This window comes from Neofelis nebulosa, chromosome 3, assembly GCF_028018385.1.
Source record: "Neofelis nebulosa isolate mNeoNeb1 chromosome 3, mNeoNeb1.pri, whole genome shotgun sequence".
In the NCBI taxonomy this organism is placed as follows: domain Eukaryota; kingdom Metazoa; phylum Chordata; class Mammalia; order Carnivora; family Felidae; genus Neofelis; species Neofelis nebulosa.
In genome coordinates, this window is record NC_080784.1 from 164553197 (window position 1) to 164575369 (window position 22173).

The 22173-nt window shown below is 36.0% G+C and overlaps 1 protein-coding gene across 24 annotated transcripts in view; it reads right to left on the reverse strand.

Moving 5' to 3' along the window:
• Positions 1-22173, reverse strand: part of FIP1L1 (factor interacting with PAPOLA and CPSF1) — a 79004-nt gene that overhangs the window by 53727 nt on the left and 3104 nt on the right. For 14 of the 24 annotated variants that reach the window (XM_058722596.1, XM_058722594.1, XM_058722580.1 and 11 more), the window contains 5 exons: positions 15981-16038; positions 14774-14877; positions 9868-9932; positions 9216-9323; positions 8624-8754 (listed from right to left, as the gene is read on the reverse strand). In XM_058722596.1, coding sequence (XP_058578579.1) covers positions 8624-8754; positions 9216-9323; positions 9868-9932; positions 14774-14877; positions 15981-16038 — 466 coding nt within the window. Of the gene's footprint in view, positions 1-8258; positions 8328-8623; positions 8755-9215; positions 9324-9867; positions 9933-14773; positions 14878-15980; positions 16039-22173 lie in introns of all 24 variants that reach the window. The other 10 variants (XM_058722584.1, XM_058722575.1, XM_058722586.1 and 7 more) reach the window with 1 other exon arrangement.

Here is a 22173-nt window from a genome sequence, read left to right on the forward strand (position 1 = left end):
TTAAAAAAAAGGGTTATTAGCTTATTTAATAGAACACTCAAATATACTACAGGTAGTAAAATAAATTTGTAACATCTAATTTTAAATTAAATATGAAGAATGTTTTGTTGCTGAATATTTAATAAAATTACCTTATCTTAGAACAGCATTATGAGAAAGGCACCAAAGATGGATTATGGAATCAAAATGTTCCCAACTATTAACAAGTTCACATTAATGTTACTTAAAAGTCTAGTAAGCTCTAACTCTTTAGTCCTTTCATAAATTCCCTCAAACTGCCACAAATGAGCCCAAGATACATGGTTATGACCCCACATTTCAAAGTTCAAGAAAGGCCTTGAAGAATTTTCCCCTTCTATGTTTACTACCATTCTAAGAAAACAACCAGTGGCCATTTTCGCCATTCTGACCATTTTCTATTCAGACTGTGATTTGCTCCAACATGAATATTAACAACTTTCCATACCATTTGTTTCCCCATCATCAACAGTACACTCTCCTGCCAGTTCAGCACACTTAAAAGCTTGATGGCTGTTTCCTTAATAACCTCTATTCCCTCCTTTATATTGACTTTCAAATCAGTTATCTACTTACTCCATAATTTCTCCCATATTGAGCCATCCTTTCTACTCCTATCAGATCTTTTGAGTATGGTCCAGTCATACTCCTTTAGACTGGTGAAATTTTTCCTTTATGTTCTTTTGCTTTTATACTCACCTGCCTATCTTAAATCATTTATTTATTAAATCTAAACAAACTACATTTACCCTACACTTGAAGAACATCACACCATATTTTATGCCCTACTTAAATTCTACTGTTCAGTCTAAATTCAGCATCATTCTCTTTCCCCAGGAGACAAAGGCCAAGAAACCCTCAGACACTTTGATATACTCAAACCACTGATTCAATTCCAGAAACTATCTACCTTTCACGTAATCATTACATGAGAAAAAGAATATTTGAGTCATTAAATTCAGATCTCTTATTAATACCACAGAACCTAATCCACAATTGGTGTCTTCATACAATTAGGGTTTTACACGGACATTTTACTTGAAAATGAGTTCCACTCATTAAAAAAACTCATTTAAAAGGCCCAGATCCTAATGAGGGATGACTGAGGATCAGCACTAAGACAATGAGGATAGAAAGAAATGGATTTGATAGACACTTGACAGGTAAACTGACAGAATGTGGTGACGAGAGAAATAAAACATGGTTCACTCATCAAACATTAAATATCTATTGTTATCTAAAAATCTTTCACCAGAAGCTGAGATTACCGAGAGAAATAGAACAAAATCTCAGGCCATGGGACAAGACAGACACATAAACAACCAGAGCAATACAATAAATGCTATGAAAAAAGTATCTGAGATAAAAATGCTATGAGAACACAGAAAAAGAAATGTATTATTCTTCCTGCATGTCAGGAATATTGAGAGTTGACAGTATGGTCTCAACTGTTCCCCTGAGCTCCAATAATTTATATCTAACATCTTATCTATCTAATAAGCAACCCAAACTTACTGTGGTCAAAACAAAACTACTGATTTCCTACTATCCCCCATTCTGATTCTCCCCAATAGATATGACAATCCTATGTCAGCTGTACCTTTACAATATATACCAAATTCAACCATTTATTATGTCCACCCCTAAAACCCAGGTTAAACTTACCACTTCTCAACTGTTCTACTGAATTGTCTCTGCTTTGACCTTACCTCTAAAAAATCTATCCCCTGTATACAGCCAAGCACTGTTATTAAAAGTGTAAATCACCTCATGTCTCTCTCCTGCTCAAAATTCTCTAATAGTTTCCCAACACAAACAGAATGAAACCTAAATTTCTTATCATGGACTACAAGGATTTATACTGCATGTAGGTTTTATTCAAATCTGTATCCCAATACCTAAAAACAGTGCCTGGAATAAGTGTTCAGTATATATTTTTATTTGACTGACTTTGGGATTCACCTTAAATGTCACTTCAAAGTCTTTCACAGGACATGGAGTTTTGGCCCAATTATCTAATCAATCACGACTTTTCCCATTAAGTCAGAAAAACCCTAAGATCACAAAGTCTAGGTCTATAATGCTCACCTCCCCTCCCTACTTAAGTCAGAGCTGCTTCCTAACATAGTCAATGCTCAATTAAAAACTGGGGAGGGGAATGGGAAGAGAGTTGAAGAAGTAAAAGAGGAGGGAAAAAAAGAAAGAGCAAAGATGAAAAAAAAAAGAAAGAGCAAAGATGAAAAATTATTTACAACAGGGGAAAAGACATCAGGAAGACAGTACATTTTTAAACATGTAAAATTTGCTTCCGTTTCCTTAGTTTTCTTTTCTCCTTTATTTCCTTGTAAAATACTCTTACTAATTCTGAAAGTCCTCGCCATTTTAGCAAGTCTCCTAATCAACTTGCATCCACTTGTTTTTCTTCAGATGTTGTACTCAGGGTTACAGACAGAATTTGTTTAACCAGAATGAGATAATTTTTTAATATGATCTAATATTTTAAGAAATGACTATAAGATACCATGACAGGTTCTCTAAACACAGAGTCATGTCAGGTCTTACATATCCAAACAAAAGTTTGACTGAAGTCTGTAACCTTGAGAAGCTCAATATTTACCCAAATTATGCTACCAATGTACCAAAACTTAAATTATTTTATGAAATTTCCTTCAGCTGCCCTTCACAGGTTAACCTTCCAAACAAAATATCTAAAAAGAAATTTGTTGTGTGCTACACCCAAATAATGCATCATGCAACTATTTAAAATGTTATCAAAAAACTTTAATAACCTAGAAAAGCATCTGCCACATACATGTTAAGGTAAAAAAGGAAAAGTAGCAAACCATATAAATTACCAAAATTTTGTTTCAACCCACAAGAACAAAAAGACTGCAAACGCAATAAAATTTGGGACTCTGAAAACATGAAAAGATAGTAACTGACTGAGCGAATAAAGAAACCTGAATCCTAAGTCAGCAATAAGAAAATAAAGATACTATGATTCTCATGGCAGAACCTCAAAAGGTTCAGCAACTGGACAACTCCAGTTTCCAGAACATTTGAATCAGGTAAGTATAAACCCTCTAGGCAGGCAACTGGAATCTATTCCCTAAAAAATCAAATCACCACAAAAACAAAAAACAAAACAACCTAAAGATAGTGACGTGTGGGACTATTAAAAAAGCTTAGCCCTACAGAAAAGCCTATAGCAAATTTTATTCATATTCAGAGTTCCCAATCACCTTTTGAGTGGCCCATTCCCTTGTGAGTGAATGGCCAAGGACCAACAAACATTTGAGAAAAGTCAGTCAAAGGCCAAAAACAACAAACACACTATGCAGGAAAATAAAACCTAAATGAAACAAACAACGTATCATCAACACAAATATCTTTTGAGAGACAGATGAGAAAAAAAACACTTATCACTGCATGCATGAACAACAGCAGGACACTAAGGTTAAATACTAAAGAAAAATTTTCTTGAATATTAACAATATAACCACAGAAATGACAGTGAACAGAAGGGTTATAAGGTGGAAAAAATTTCCCAGATAATGGAAGACAAAGAGGTGGAAAGTAAAAGAGAAAAGAAAATTAAAGGACTGCTATAAGAAGTCCGATATTTAATTAAAAAGGAATTTTTTAAAAGGCTGGGGGGGCGGTGGTGCCTGGGTGGCTCAGTAGGTTGAGCATCCGACTTTGGCTCAGGTCATGATCTCAAGGCTCGTGAGTCTGAGCCCCACATCGGGCTCTGTGCTGACAACTCAGAGCCTGGAGCCTGCTGCAAGTTTTGTGTCTCCTCTCTCTCTTCCTCAAAAATAAATAAACATTAAAAAAAAAAATTAAAAAAAAAAAAAGAAAAAGGAGTCCGATATTTGAATAGGAGGCCCAGAAGACATTAGAAAGCAGAGAGAAAGTAAAAAACATAATAGAAGAAAATATCCCAGAAATGAAAGATACGTGCTTCCAAATTAAAAGGGTACAAATGAATGCTTGGTATAATGGACAATAACAGACACATAGTTGTGAAATTTCAAAACACAGCTTATACATACACAGAGGAAAAAAAATCATCTATGCATGTGTGTGCACATACAGACATAAAAATATTTTAAGAGAAGGTTGTGGTCAATTTTTTTTTCACACATACTATGTAACCCATTCCCACTAGTCACTCTTCCCTTGCCCCTCACTCCGAATTATAAAATTACACAACTGCTTTTATAACCAATTAAGTGACTTTATTTTTCTATTAAACTTCATCTCCTTTCATTTCACTGAAAACAAAAACAAAAATTAAGCCAAAAAAGGGGTCCCTAGGTGGCTCAGTCAGTTAAGTGTCTGACTCTTGATTTTGGCTCACAATTGTCATGATCTCACAATTCATGGTTCATGGGATTGAGCCCCACTCGGGTTCTGCACTGTTGGCATGGAGCTGGGCTGGGATTCTCTCTCCCTCTCTCTCTCTGCCCCTCCTCCACTTTCATGTGGTGCTGTCTCTCTCTCTCTCTCAAATATGAACTTAAACTAACGAGTTCATTTGTACTATTTTATCTACTTGTTGGTTCATTTGTACTTGGTTCATTTGTACTATTTTATCGACTTGTTAATGTTTGAGAATTTACTTAACAAGAAAGTAAAAAAAAAAAAAACCAACAAAAATTTAAAGGGGCTGGTAGGTTGCTTATTTCTCAGTTGATCAAGGATGAAACAAGTATCTTTGCAGTAGACATGAAAAGAATTTAAATTATGATTCTTAAATCTGTCCCCTTTGTTCATTCACTACTTTAAGATCTGGTCCTTATTCATTTCATTTCTACAGTACTGCAAATGCTCTGTATGTGGTCTCTGACTTCCTTTTCTCCTCCTTACATTCTAGAGAACACTTGTAAGTTCTTTTTCTAAAAACCAAATTTGCTCACACTATTCTACTCAAGAACTTTCAAATGGCTTCCTATTGTCTACACAAATGTCTGTAGACTAGTTTCAGATTAAGGTCTTTCCCATCATGGCCCCATTTCTGCCATTTCTAGGCTTCTCTCCTGTAATACCTCTCATCTACCCCAACTCTCCATTCATGCTATCTGGTTTTGCTCATACTGCTCTTTCTGCCTACAATGTTCTACACCCTGTCTTCTAATGAAAACTCACTCATCTTCCGGTTATCATGTTTGAATCCTTCTAGACTCTGTATCATAAGACAACCCACTCTATCCTCTCAACTCCCTACTGCACTTTGATAATACCACTAACATAACATTTCTCACAATATATCATGGTTAGTTCATACGTACACATCGCTTAGACCATGAGCTCCTTAAATACAGAGTCTGTTTTCCCACAGTATCTAGCACAGTGCTGTGCACATTAGAGGTGCTCAGACCTAACGGGAAAATTGGGGAAGTCCTTTTCCTTCTCAATCACCAATCCTTATAACTGTAGTTCAAACAGTGGATTAATGGGTAAGAGCTTAGACTTCCTTTTTTCAACCTTACAATGCTGCCAGAATTGTTACTTATTAGGTCACTTCCAAAATTATATTACTTGTATGTCACTTTCATGCTCACAAACAGGGAATAATTCCTCCAACTCATCCTCCTTGTTTCTAGGCCTTCTAGAATTGAGCCACACCTCACAAAGCAATCTCTCTTCTATTCCATTCCGAAAAGAACTCATCCAATCAGGCTAACTTCTTAAATACTACTCTCATCCACTTCTACTCAACTGAGTTTCTTTCTTTGCCCAAGCCATTTCCTCATCCGCAATACTTTTTTGTGTGTGTTCTCCACACTCACAAGGCTCTGATCAAAATGGCATATGCTTTGGGGCACCTGGGTGGCTCAGTCGGTTAAGTGTCCAACTTCAGCTCAGGTGATGATTTCATGGTTCGTGAGTTCCAGCTCCACATCGGGCTCTGTGCTGCGAGAGCAGAGCCCGCTTCAGATCCTGTCTCCCTCTTTCCTTGCTCCTCCCCAACTCACTCACACGTGCACCCACTCTCCCTCTCAAAAATAAACATTAAAAAAAAAGCAGGTAACTTTAAAAAATAAAATAAAACGGAATGACAAATGCTTCTCTAACACTGCATCTTTACCCTTTTAAGAAAACACAGAAACAGAATGGAACTATATATAAACACTCAATGTTAATAATACCTAAGAAATTTGCCTCTGCATATTTGGGATACCAATTACATCCTTATAATATTTTTTGTATTCTCCAGAGTTGCAGGATAGATAATGAAAGACAACTCATACTTTTTCAAGAATAACAGTCCTACAAAAACCTGAACAACGATATTTCTTTATTTAAGGTGACAGCAATTCGTCTGAAATTTAATGTCAAGTAAATTGTGGCCTGAAAATGCCAAACACTCACATATAACCAGTAGTTGCAGATCCTGAGCAACATCAATAAAATATATCCTACAGACCACAATATGCATAAAAAATGTGAGCCATACACATTATTAAAATATACACCCTGTTCCCAAATCAGTATTTCTAACAGATGAATAATATTTAATGCCCATTATCAAGGCAAATAAAACCATGAAAGTATACTCATCAAATTCAAACGCTTATTCCTTTGGAAGCAAATGAATGAGAATGGAACAATGACCTCCCTCCCTCTCATACAACCCAAAGAAACTTCAAAACAATGTTGATAGCCCGTATGTATATAAAAAACTCATTCATGGTGAAACTTCCAAGAAGAGACCAGCCTCTAGTGCTCACTTCAGCAGCACATATACTTAAAAACAAAACAAAACAAAAAACAGAGAGAACTTGGGGTGCATGGGTGGCTCAGTAGGTTAAGTATCCAACTCAATTTCGGCTCAGGTCATGATCTCACGGTGGTGAGACTGAGCCCAGAGTCAGGCTCTGTGCTGGGCATGAAGCCTACATAAGATTCATTCTCTCTCCCTCCTTCTCTCTCAAAAAAAAGAGAGACCAGCCCCTAGGAATTTCTTTTTATTCCTTAGTTTTAGAAGTCTACTGCAAAAAGACAAAGTATACAGAACTTGGCAGATTTACAAAGGCACCTTGTTTTCATTTGTTAGAAAAAAATAAAAAGCACCACTGCAAACAAACTATTTCATCATCAAGACAACTAGCTTTTCTATCTATTCATTGGAATCAAGTACAATATATTCAATCCCTGAAGAAGAGAGCACCAAAAAGAACCGGATGGCCATTTAAAATAGAATAGACATCATCACACACTTTCAAAAGATTTACAGCAGAACAAGAACCAAATACTTACCCAAAGTAGGATGTAAATTAAAATTAAATTCTCTACACAGAACTGTGTCCAGCAGAGCGGCTACATCTGCGGATATAGCACATGTATTGCATAAGGCAGTATTTTGGTGCCAGGGCTGCAGTCCCAAAAGGATCACAGGAAAGTTCCTGCCCACAAAGTTCCCTGAGTACACAACCCAATCTAAAAGCCACTCCCAGTCTTCATTCCAGTGTCGTTCAATACAAGAATCAAGAACTAAGAATTAAGGTAAAGGAAAAAAGAGTACACAATCAGGTATTTTAGAGAAAAGGTTGTAGGTTGCTGTGTATTGCAGAAGTATGAAAATACGGTATTATTCTTTGGACTGGGTCTGTGATCATATGGAATGGAGAAGCCAGAATTCAGACTTGATACCCAAGTGGTAATAACAACCTGCAAGTCCCTACCTAAACCTAATCCTTTTAAGTTATTAATTTTACACATCAATGGCTTTATCCTATTCTGTTGAGTCTTTCTTAGAGACTCTCAAAAACGGCCAAGCTTCTTGAGACATCTCAAACTCTAAGACACGTTACACCAATGATTTTAGTGTCATAAAGATAATAAGCAGTATGCCATCTTCCTTATCATTTTTTAAAAGAAAATTAGGAAAATAATTTCCCATTCTGATAAAGCATGATCTAAACTGAGAGCTTAGCCTATCGGCATGAACTTTTATGTCCCACAAGCAAACACATACTATAATTCAAAATAAAATCACAACATACAGCAAGAATAGTTTTACTTGGCATTTGTTAGTATAATAGGCTATAAATTCACATGCTTGCAAAGTGGAGATAAAACAACAATCAGCAAATTTGTAAGTCACCAGGAAGCTGAAGATTTGGAAAAAAGGTAGCTATTTCCACTTTAACCTCATCCCTTGAGTAGTGGTATGGGAGCAGACTCAAGAACAAAAAAATGAGAGCAACCAAGGATAATTTACTAAAATTCACCTTAAAAAGATTGAATCTGCCATCTTGGATCTCTGCACCTGGTGTAACTTCCATAGTACAGTCTTCGGCCTAAGTTAAATAACATATTCCCCATTAAGATACCACATAATTTTTAATTGATAGGCCACATAAAGACAAACTAGCTGTAGCTAGTCTGTGACTTGAAACTAAGAACATCAGATAATCATTAATATGAAACTCTGAAAGGGAAGGAAGGGAAAAAAAACAAACATGATAAAAAGAATGAAAATTTTAAACTATCTTATAGCATTTAACCACCTTTATGGGGAAAAAATGATTTATCTGGGGGAGTTTATTTGGGACTGTAGAAAAGGCTGGGGTATTCTGGAATATTTACTAATTACCGTAATTTTATTTGTAGTAGAGGTAACTGGTATAACTTCAAGTCCCATTCGTATCCTCTTTTGTTTTTCACAGTAAGCTTTCCAGGTATCTTCATTAAACCCGTAATTAAAATAATCAGAAAGATCAGCACCTAAAGATAAAACACAGTATTAGTGTATAAACATTTCAATTCTATTTTTATGCAGCATACAAAATATAAACTATAAAAACAAAAATTTAGTGTTCCGTCAGTTTTATCACCCCTTCTAATTTTCCCAATTACTAATATAAAGCAATAGGACTATAAAAATTTTTGATCACAAGTATCTCCTTTAAGCTAGAGAATATTATGCTAAGTGAAATAAGTTAGTCAAAGACAAATACTATATGTCACTCATATGTGGAACTTAAGAAACAAATGATCATGGTGGGGGAACGTATTTCCTTTAGAAATGGTGTCATGATAAAATAATATGCAAATAATAAGATTTAATAATATAGGTCATTTTACTCTTGTAATTAAGACAATAAAAATGACATTAAAAAATACTCTTCTAATGACTGTTGATACTAAAAATCTTTCGAAACAGATACAGTCCACAGGAATCTTACCGGGTTTACGCCATGGTTTATCTTCAAAGGAATCCAAATCTACCTCCAAGAGTGGAACTCCGTTAATGCTTCCAGGTGCATCAAGGTCCACTCCCTTGACTTTTGTTCCTATTTTATACAATTACAAAATGGTGAAGGAGCTATTATCAGCACAAAACTGAGAGACACCACAGGTAAACAGAAATCATTGACACCTTTTTACCACTGATACCACTAAATATGGCAGAGGTTCCAAACACAGCATTTAGAGTAATATTAGCATAAATAAAAAGCGAGATCAAACTTTATGGAGTAGCTGTAAAATAAACTGGATTGAGAGATTAGGGACTTGTTACTTATAAGGAATTCCTGTACCAATAGGAAGTTGCTAACTTCCATGTTTTAAATCACTTTTTTTGTACTGCCTGTGAGCTAAGAAAAGTCTACTTTTTTAAAGGGCTGTAAAACAAGTAAACCAACCATGTGACAGGAGCCCTGTGCCCCACACAGCCTAAATATTTATTATGTAGCCCTTTCCGGAAAAAGTTTGTCCACCTCTATGATGTATGGTGAAAAAGTGCTCTTTTTAACTGAGGTGTAATATCTCAACTTATGACCTATTCATACATTTGACTTATTTTCCTATTGATACAGCTGCAAATACAAGTTTTACCTGTAGTTCCATAAACTCTTCCCCCTGTTTTGATGTTAAGATTTACAGGTGCTGTACCATAACTCCTAAAAACAAAATAAAAATTATCCTGAGAAATGTAAACAAACAGCAATATATTCAACATGTACAAACTATACACCCACATAGTAACTAAACAGACTAATGACTGACACATTTTAGAAAATGTTCTAAACTAATTTTAAAAGTCTGTCACTTGCTCAATAAGAGAAAAAAATATTTTTTAAAAGTCTCAACTTGCTTTTCATCTGAAAACCTATCAGCCACTAAGTATCTCACTGTAACAAACTTCACAAGAAACGTGGCTAAGAGGAAATCCATCTCTATCACTTTCCTCACCTACAACATAACAGCAATCATGCAAGAATGAAATTTCTCCACTTTGTTCCCGAGTCCAGTGACCTCCTTATAGTCCTTCCTACATTTGATATTGTTGATAATTCCTTTTCCAAATATCCACAGAATACTTTTACCCATAAAATGAATTCATTTATATTACACTTAAAAATAAATCTAGGGTGAAAGCAGAACAGTGTTTGGTGGTAGTCAGTGTTTAAGGACTGGGGAAACAAAGGCAAATTTCTAGAATGCTAATAATGTTCCATATCTTGACCTGGGTTGTGGGTTCATGAATGTATACATTTGAAAAAATTATTGAGCTATACTTTTTAAATGTAATATACACATGATAAAGGAAAAAAATACAAAATCTGCAGTCAGACCCCAGGCTCAAATATAAGTTTTGTCAATTATTAGTTGTGTAACCTTGGCTAAGTAACTTAAGACCTCATGGACTTTGTATAAATTTTCTGTAATATGGGTTTACAGACAGTTCCCTAACTTTTCCATATAATGCATTCTTGCATGAGGAGGAAAATCAAATATAATAACAGAGACTTACATAATTAGTAAGACGTAAAATAATAGACAATGTTCTCAATGATATATTTCTCACATAATATTCATGTTATTTAATTTGCTTCTTTACCCTCCCAAGTTCAGGCAACTGGGCTTGTAAAGATTCACTGTTTCTGATCTGCCTAATAAGTTCCATTTTTTTTCCCTCCAATGTACTAAATTTATGAGACTTAGGTTATTTACATTAGCACTATGATTTTTGTTTTCTGCTTAAAAATAAAATGATAAGGAAGCGTAATAAAATATTCAAGTATGTATGAAGCTCCACTGCTATAAATGCAAAAAGTATGAAATAGCCCGAATTAAACTGTTACGGTCAGGTAGTGCTACCATTACAATCTTGAAACGCTTCAATCACCTCATTGATACTAATTCCCATAGTAAATGATTAAACACCAACAATACATCAAATACGGCTCTAGGCTAAAGAAAGAGAATGAGGAACTGAACAAATATGCCTCCTGCCCCATGCTGCTTACATTGCAACAATCTAAATTCAGCACAGCAAAAGCACCTTTTGGTTATCTATATATGATGTACAAAAGTTCCAGCTGTTTACAAGTTAAATGCACAAAAATCAAGTACTATCTCTCCATGGTCTTACAGAATTGCTAAAGCATAAAACAAAATAGTATTTATAAAAGGCTTAACCTTAAGTTCAATAAATGAATTTCTTTGCTCCCTACCTAACTACTTTCCCTTCCACATTTGCTTTTAAAACATCACTTTTGTTTTTAAAACTACTAAGGCTTTGTATTCATTGTGTTCAAAGAAGCTTAGCTGTTTGGAAAATTACACTTAAGCTAATATGACACCTTCCATGAGCCTCCCATGAGGTGTCAGGCTTCTCTAGGTGCTAGATCCTACATACTTGGATATCGAAAAGAACTTCAAAATTAATGCATAAAAAAAAAAATGTGTTTTAACCTACTCCTCCTACATTACCCACACATGCTAATATACGGTAAGGTACTCAATTAAGGGCTCTAAAACCTCTAAGTCATTGAGTCCTTTATCTCGTTCTGCATCCACAACCATGTTATTTCTATTTATTATGCACTCAAGTATCTTTTTCCATCCATCCCTATACTACTGCCACTGGCTTAGTCTGCATTATCATCTCATGTGGACAACTCAAATATATCAACCAATTTCTATTTAATCCATCTCAACTACTGCTGCTAGTTATCTTTTCACATAACCTAACCTGCCTATAAACCTTCAAAGGTTCTAATTCCCGCCTATAAACCTGCCTATAAACTTTTAAAGGTTCTAATTCCCTAAAGTGGTTTTAACCATTTTTTCCCATCTATTGTATCCTCCAGCCATGTTTCTCTAAGCCAGGCTTCCACCACACCGCAGTAGTGTCCCTGCTAAATCATCAGTCCTCTTCTGTCTCAAGAATCATTCAAACAAGTTCAAGTATTACCGCCTCTAGGATTTTTTCTTCAATACGTAGGCTTTTTAGCAACTCTCCTCTCAAAGCTTTCAAATCACCTTGTACATTCTATTCTAGCACTTAAACTGCACTGAAAGTATTTGCTCACATGTCTGTCTTCCTCACTATTTCTAATAAGGACTATATTATTACTTTTCATATTCTCATCATCAATTAATGCAGTGCCAAACTTTAAAAACTGTTTATTAAATGGATGGATGAATCTCAAAGGTAAGAAACTACTTCTCTATATGACTTAAATTATTCCTACTCTAGGGGCCCTGGGTGGCTCAGTCGGTTGGGCGTCCGACTTCAGCTCAGGTCATGATCTCGTGGTCCCTGAGTTCGAGCCCCGCGTCGGGCTCTGTGCTAACCGCTCAGAGCCTGGAGCCTGTTTCAGATTCTGTGTCTCTCTCTCTCTCTCTCTGACCTTCCCCCATTCATGCTCTGTCTCTCTCTGTCTCAAAAATGAATAAATGTGAAGAAAAAAAAAATTATTCCTACTCTAAAATTTGCTTTTTGGGGAGCCTGGGTGGCTCAGTCGGTTAAGCATCTGCCTTCGGCTCAGGTCATGATCTCGCGGTTTGGGAGTCTGAGCCCCTCGTCAGGCTCTGTGCCTGACAGCTCAGAGCCTGGAGCCTGCTTCGCATTCTGTGTCTCCCTCTCTCTCTGCCCCTCCCCTGCTTGCACTTTGTCTCTCTCTCTCTCTCAGAAATAAGTAAACATTAAAAAAAATTTTTTAATTTGCTTTCCTTCATACCTTATAGAGAAAATGAACTTCGTAACAAAAGTATGTTACCTAAAAAAATGCTATTTTGTACTTTCTAACAGCTTACGATAAATCCATTTAGTATTGTTCCCGGAATACAATTTGCTCTTTAAACTTGCTTCTGAAAATTCTGTGCACAAAATGTTCATCAAACTTCATTTTCTCACAAGATCTTTCAATTTTCAAGGGACAGATCTTGAAATATCAAGGTTAAGTGAGTTCTATACCCTTCAGAAAGATCTATAAAAGTTACTTTGAAATGCATAAAAAACATAAAAAGTAGATCAACTGAAGAATGGGTGTAAGCATTGACAGATGGAGATATACACATTTACCCATACAAATGATAAAGCAGACCTAGCAAAATGTAAATTGTATAATCCAGATGATGAGTAAAATAACCATATTTCATGAAACTGGAAATTGCTATAAGAAATAAAGTTCAGAAAAAGTACTGTGGGAGTCTATGTACATTTAACATTTGATTGCAATTCCTAACAAAAATTTGATATTAATAAAAAAAAACACCTCACCATTTGCTTTAATTGTTCTATAGATGCAGATACAAATAATTTTATGTAACAGTATTTACTAAACACAATGATTACAGCGTTCCTTTTGCATAATGCAGATGGCAAAGGCCTATCAGCATTATACAGAAGCCCAACAATACGTGGAGATGGAACACCAATCTACCCCTCATATGAAGAAGTCTCTTCTCAACCCTGCTCCCTAGAGTTTTAAGATTACACAGGCAGTGCTTATTATAATGTGAAACCTACCACAACAACAACTGAGTTACCTTTAAGCTCCTAAAATAACTGAAGAAAATGGCTCTGCTATAGAAATAAAATACTCAAAAGTATTTATGTATATATTGCTTGATTCCAGATAAGGCTGCTTACTGAATTACAGTGCAATTAATGAAAGTTCTATGTTCCTAATGCTTAAGTACCACATTATACATCCAATCTGAAAAAACACAGAAAAAATATGGACTCTTATTCTACCACCATAACAAAATCACATTCTGTACTTTAATATATTCCCTTCCAACTTTTCTGGAAGATTCTTTATGTGCTCAACGAGCTAATGACAGTCGATTCACTTGATCTAGTTTTATAGACTATAAAACTTGATACAACATATTGGCTTAAAAAGCCTACAGGACAATGAACAACTTCAAAAATACATTATGAGGAGCAAAAAGAAACACTTTTGATACCATTTTTACTGGACAATAAATTAAAAACCTAAACATGGTTGTGGATAATATAACGGAAGAACAATGTAGGTGAATACTGTAATTCAAGGTTTTTTAACTCTAACTAAAGAATGTGTAGTATTCAATTCATTTATAAAAACACTTTAATTTCAGAAATCAAAAACAGCTGCTTCCACGTAATTTGCCTAATAAATTAACTTTATCTTTAAGAAAGATTTTCATGGTGAAATCTCTTTTTATCATGATAAAACTGACACAACACTGTATTAATTTTAGGTGTACAATATAATAATTTGATACTATATATTGAAAAATGATTAGTTAACATCCATCACCAGACAGTAATATATTTTTTTTCTTGTGACAAGAACTTTTAAGATCTGCTCTTTTAGAAACTCATGGTGAAATTTTAACAAGAGTTCTTTCATTGCACGGTAAGACGGAAAAATGTAAAAAATATGGAATCAACCATTACTGGTTTGAGATAAGCACACTACCTTGCATTGAGGCACGTAATCGTTAGTTAAAAATAACTTACCCATACTGTGGTGCTCCCGTTTTAATGTCTCCGATAGTGACATGAACATCATCCTCATCGTCATCACTGTCACTATCACTATCATCTTCAGTCTCGGTCACTTTCTATACCAACATAAACAATTACAGAATACATTCAATAATCCATCTCAACACCTAATATGAATAAGTGAAAAAGTAATCATTTTGTGTTTTTTGAAGTAGTTTTAGAGAAAAAAAGTTATAATCTCATAGCACTGCTACCTCATTTATAACTTTTGTTTTACATGATAAAATGGGATAAGAATGTGAAATAAAATCTGTTTTTCAGCATCTTTTTGTAAATAACACCTCATATATTTTTTCCTGTTATTTATAAATGCTTCTCTGCAAAACAAATCTAAGGCATTGTACTAAAATATCTAGAACATAAATTATAAAAAAAATCGAGTGAGAAATTTTTGGCAAGAATATGAAGAGGATACTGTTAAGAGTCACAGCGTCATGGTTAAAAAGCACCAAATCGTTATGGAGCAGCTCACTTAATTCTTGTTATTCATTTATAGCTAGACGAGGCCCAGGGTTCAAGTGACTGAAGAAATACTTCTTTCTAGGAGTAAAAAGTAGGACCATTTATGAAGGTTGTATTTTGGCTCCAAAAGGCTATTTTGTGGTCAGTCACATAACCGTAAATAAAAAAGTAGATCACCTCAGGCAAAATATTTTTTTTGTATTCAATTCAAGCCTGCGGAGTAAGGATTTCTTTCTTTCTTTTTTTATACAGGAACAGAATGTTAAAATATTCGTAAGACCAAGAATACATGTTCAATCCAAAACACATCACTTTTAACAGGCATGAATGAGGTCAGAGACTATCACTTATATAAAGAATTGTCTTGCTAAAAATTATGGCACTCAAACTTGTGCTGTGGGACTTAAAGTCTTCCTTCAAAATGAGTCTCATTTTAGTTGAGCTACAATCATTCAGTTCCTTGAAAGGATTAAACTTCACGTCTTTGCACATGCTCCATTTCATCTGAAGTCTCTTCCCACTATTCTCATCGCTATGTTTTTGATGGCAACAGATGAGGCTGGAGATATAAACGGGGCCAGATCATGCCGGACACTGAAAGTCATCTTAAATTTTTGGCTTTCTTCCTTAGTGAACGGGAAACTACTGATAAAGACTTCACATAGGGAAGTAACTGGACTTCAAAGCCTTGTGTTACCGGTTTAGGTACGCCGTTTTCAGCAGTTTCATCTTCAATTCCAGATGGAGGATTAGCACTATGAATAATAAAGATAAGCACATAAGTCTGGTATTACTTTTCAGAGGTACAGACAGGATATACTAGTATTCTTAAGCTATGTCTGATAATTTCCTAAAATTACGGTCTCCACTGGATAAGAAAAAGGATGGCAAAAACTGCCTGTGTTATTCCACCATTCCTGCTGCCTTGCATAAAATCCAGACTCAACACTGAAAGTAGAATGGAACTGCCTCTACAATTTTTTAATGATATGAAATTTGCAACTTGACAGTGGGGTATAGTTCAAGTTTTTTAATATTTAAAAAATCTTCATCACACTTAATTTTACTTATCCTAACTCTTTACTGAACATCCGCCACGTGCCAGGGACTACTAAAATTGCCTAAGGCTACAGAATACACAGTTTCCTCCGTTCCTGCCGCCCGAGGAACTGAAGAACTTTAATATGACCACATTAACTCTACCAGTATTCAGTTAACACACATGCTTCGTTCTGGTTTTGTTTCACCTATCTTATTGGACACACGTTCTTTGTTGCATGAAAAATACATTTTAGGATTAAAGAAAAGCTTATCTTCCTAGAAGACTATCTTCCAATTTGGTGCCAATAAAGAGCTCCAGACCTAATTCTGATGCATTAAAAAAACCACTTTTTTTTTTTTTAATGTTTATTTATTTTTGAGACAGAGAATGAGAAGGGGAGGGGCAGAGAGAAGGAGACACATAATTCTTAGCAGGCTCCAGGCTCTCAGGTGTCAGCACAGAGCCCTACGCAGGGCTCGAACCCACAAACTGTGAGATCGTGACCTGAGCCAAAGTCGGTCACTTAACCAACTGAGCCACCCAGGCACGGCCAAAACTAATAACTTTTTAAAGTCCAGTTAATACCTGTATTTGCCTTATTAAAGCAAAACTGATATAAAAAAATAAACCCCTCTTTTCTCATGAGACTCAAGCATCTGGTCATTAACCATCAAATAAAACTTATAGTATTATAGTGTAATTGGCTTCCTTTTTTTTAATGATTCATTTATTTTGAGAGAGAGAGAGAACACATGTGCTCACAAGAAGGGAGAGGGGCAGAGAGAGGAGAGAGAGAATCCCAAGCTGGATCACATAAACCTTGAGATCATGACCTAGGCCAAAATCAAGAGTCAGATGCTTAGCAATCTGAGCCACCCAGGCGCCCCTGTAATTGGTTTCTTATATTTCAATAATTAGAATTTTGATAGTGGGAATTAACCATTAAACTCATTTTACAAATAAAGGCACTGAAGTACAAAGCAACTAACTCACATTTAGTAGGATTTCTGAGAACGATATCCAGATGTCGATATAGCTCAAACCTCTCTTCATTACATTTGTTTATTTCTAAACTTCGTTTTGTCAAGCAGTTTTATGGAAGTCAATGCAATCTCTATAGTGGTATTTTACAGTAGTACAATCCTCATATAAAGCAAAATAAAGATAATAATTGAAAATTTGAATGTGAAGTTTTCATTGTTTTACTGCTTGACCCAAGAAAATATGTAACTATAATTCTTCAGTACATTTACCTCCTGCTTAAGTAAGTTTCTAGGTAGCCAGAAACAAGTTTAGCATGCTTTTTATGCCATGGAACAGTGTAGTTAGCCAAACCTTGGGCTAAACAACATGACAAAATTGGACACAGCATAATACAATGGTTAAGAAGTTGTAACAATGAACCGGTCACAAAGAAGCTGGGGAGAACTCTAATAGCAAGGACTCTGATCAGTCCAAGCTGAATACCAGAACACGGGTTTGGTGAACATGCCTTACCCAATACTTCTAAAAGTTTTAATTCCCTATCAACATTAAAATGCTACAAATATAAAATTACAAGCTTTTTCTAGAAAAATTAAGCTTTAAGAGTAGAACTTTTCCACAGAATGAAATAAACTTAATAGCTCTCCAAATAAATTTTTAATAAAGAATATAAAGACATTTTGACAGTAATGCTCAAGGAAGGTAGAGGCTTTCCTCCAATACATTTAATCACGCTAAGGGGCGTCTGGGTGGCTCAGTCAGTGGAGCCTCCGACTTCAGCTCAGGTCATGATCTCACAGCTCGTGAGTTCGTGGCCCACATTGGGCTCTGTGCTGACGGCTCGGAGCCTGGAGCCTGGAGCCTGGAGCCTGCTTCGGATTCTGTGTCTCCCTCTCTCTCTGCCCCTAACCCACTCACAGTCTGTCTCTGTCTCTCTCAAAAGTAAACAAACATTTAAGGAAAAAAAAAATCACACTGAGTATAAAAAAAATTAAAGGACATTCATTCAATCAAAAAATAGGCTTCAAGGATTGTAACCAAGAACCTATACTAACAAAATTAATGGAATAAAGATTAGCTCATAAAAAAAGGTATTTAATTGTGAATCTGTAGCATTATCCATTGATTCTTCACCAATTAAAAAGCAGTATGAAGAAGTTTTCAATTACTTTCATAACTATAAGCTTCACAAATCAACTTTGTGAGTAACTGAGATTAGGGTTAGGAACTGGGTTGGACCAAATCTCAAAACTGAATGATAAAATTTCACATGATATAGCAATGAGTGAAAAAAAAGTCTTCCAATAAACGGGATATTTTTAAGTGAGGAAATATAATTTCAGCATCCCTTAAGGTAGTTCTATTTCTATGCCTTACTGCTTCCCTTCATTCACTTTTTAACAAGTGCATACGTACCTCCTTTTATCATGCTTGGCTCCATTACACCTCACTTTACTGCACTTCCCAGGTAAATTTTTTACAAACTGAGGTTTGTGGCAACACTGTGTCACCTAGCAGTGCAATTTTTCCAATAGCATTCGCTTTCCTTGTGTCTCTGTCACATTTTGGTGAGTCTGGTAATATTTTACACTTTTTCACTATTGTATTTAGTATGGTGGTCTGTGATCAGTGCTCCTTGATGTTACTATTATAATTGTTTTGGGGAGCTATGAATCACAACCATTTAAGATGGTGAACTTAATAAATATTTTGTGTGTTCTAACCACTCTACTGACCAACCATCACCTCTTCTTTCTCTCCTGCTCCTTAGGCTGCCTATTCCCTGAACCACAACAATATCCACGCTGGGTCAATTTAGAACCCTCTAATGGCCTCTAAGTGTCCAAGTGAAAGAGTCCACAGGTCTCTCACTTTAATTCAAAAGCTAGAAATGATTAAGCTTAGTAGGAAGGCATGTCAAAAACCAAAACCTAGGCCTCTGCCACTGGTTGGCAAAGGTGTGAACACAAAAGAAAAATTCCTGAAGAAGATTAAAAGAGCTAAACTCTAGTGAAGCCACGAATGATAAGAAAGTAAAAATACCTTACTGCTGATATAAAGTTTGAGTGGTCTGGGCAGAAGACCAAACCAGTCACAACATTCCCTTAAGCCAAAGGCTAATCCAGGGCAAAGCCCTTATAACTCTCTTCAATTCTGTAAAGGTTGACAGAGGTGAGGAAGCTGCAAGAAAAAAGTTCAAAGCTAACAGAGGTTGGTTCGTGAGGTTTCAGGAAAGAAGCCGTCTCCATAACGTAAAGTGCAAGGCAAGGCAGCAAGTGCTGATACGGAAGCTGCAGCAAGTTACCCAGAAGGTCTCGCTCAGGTAATTCATAAAGGTGGCTACACTAAACAGATTTGCAATGTAGATAAAACAGCCTCCTATTAGAAGAAGATGCCATCTGGGACTTTCACAGCTCAAGAAAAGTCAAGGCCTGGCTTCAAAGTTTCAAAGGACAGGCTGACTCTTTTCTTGTCAGGGGCTAATGCAGCTGGTGACTTATGCTCATTTACCATTCTGAAATCCCAGGGCCCTTACGAATTATGCTAAATCCACTCTGCCTGTGCTCTGCCCTAAAGTGGAACAACAAAGCCTGGATGACAGCACATCTGTTGACAACATGGTTTACTGAATATTTTAAGCCACTGTTGAGATTACTGCTCAGAAAAAAAGATTCCTTTCAAAATATTACTGCCCATCGACAATGTGCCTGGTCACTCAAGAGCTCTCTGTTGGAGACACACAAGGAGATTAATGTTTCCATGCCCCATAACAAATATCCATTCTGCAGCCCATGGATCAAGGAGTCATCTGACTTTCAAGTCTTATTACTGAAGAAACACATTTCATAAGCATATAGTTGTCAGAGACCATGATTCCAGTTGTCTGGAAGATCTGGGCAAAATAATCTGAATACATTCTGGCAAGGATTCATGATTCGAGATGCCATTAAAAACATCCATCCATTATGAATGGATAAAGATGTAGTGTGTATATATACATATATATGTATATATACACACACAACACACACACATACACACATAATGGAGTATTACTCGGCAATCAAACAGAATGAAATCTTGTCCTTTGCAACTACGTGGATGGAACTAGAGGGTATTATGCTAAGAGAAATTAGTCAGAGAAAGACAAATATCATATGACTTAATTCATATGAGGACTTTAAGACACAAAACAGATGGGGGCACCTGGGGGGCTCAGTCAGTTAAGATACGAAACAGATGAACATAAGGGAAGGAAAATAATATAAAAACAGGAATGGGGACAAAACATAAGACACTCTTAAATATGCAGAACAAAGAGTTACTGGAGGGGTTGTGGCAGGGGAGATGGGCTAAATGGGTAAGAGACATTAAGGAATGTACCCCTGAAATCACTGTTGTACTATATGCTAACTAACTTGGATGTAAATTTAAAAAATTAAAAATAAATAAGAAAAAAAAAGAAAAAAAACAAAAAACAAAAAAACATTCATCCATTGAATGGATAAGGAAGACATGGTGTGTGTGTATATATATATATATATATATATATATATATATATACACATACATACACACACACACACACAATGGAGTATTACTCGACAATCAAAAAGAATGAAATCTTGCCATTTGCAACTACGTGGAAGGAACTAGAGAGTATTATGCTAAGTGAAATTAGAGAAAAACAAGTATATGACTTTACTCATGTGAGAAATTTAAGATACAAAACAGATGAACATAAGGGAAGCAAAAATAAAATAAAAACATAAGAAACAAATATATAGAGAACAAAAAGAGGACTACTAGAGGGGTTGTGGGGGGGGGGGGGAGGGGATGGGCTAAATGGGTAAGGGGCATTAAGGAATATACTCCTGAAATCACTGTTGCACTATATGCTAACTTAGATGTAAATTAAAAAAATAAATTAAAAAAAAAAATCCATCCATGATTCATGGGGAGAGGTCCAAATACCAAATATGAAGAGGAGTTTGGAAGTTGATTCCGAGCCTCGTGGATGACTGGGAGGGGTTCAGGACTTCAGTGGAGGAAGTCACTGCAGACGTGGTGGAAATAACAAGAGAACTAGAATGAGAAGTGGGGCCTGACGATGTGACAGAATTGCTGCAATCTCAGGACAAAACATGAACAGATATGGGGCTGCTTCTCATGGATGAGCAAAGAAAGTGGTTTCTTGAGACGGAATCTACTCCTGGTGAAGACGCTGTGAAGATTGTGGAAATGACAGCAAAGGAGTTAGAATACAGAATATTACATAAACTTAGCTGATAAAGCAGCAGCATCTGAGAGGATTGACTTCAATTTGGAAAGAAGTTCTACTATCAAAATGCTAACAAACAGCATCATGTGCTACCGAGAAGTCGTTCATGAAAGGAAAAGTCCGTGCATGTGGCAGAGGTCACTGTCTTATACTGCCACAGCCACCTCAACCTTCAGCCGCCACCACCCTGATCAGTCAGCAGAGTTCAATTTCAAAGACCCTCCAACCAGCAAAAACGTTATGACTTGCCAAAAGCTCAGATGATGGTTAGGATTTTTTTTTTAGCATAAAAATAGTTTTTAATTAAGGTACGTATATTGTCTTTTAGGCATAGTTACCATCGCACTTAAGAGACTACAGTATAGTGGTGCCCTGGGTGGCTCAGTCAGTTGAGTGTCCAACTTCCACTCAGGTAATGATCTCGAAGTTTGTGCGTTTGAGCCCTGCAACAGGCTTGCTGCTGTCAGAGCAGAGCCCACTTTGGATCTTCTGTCCCTATCTCTGCCTTCCTCTTTCTCTCTCAAAAAAAAAAAAAAAAAGTTGAAACTATTTAAAAAAAAAAAGAGAGACAACATTATAAAC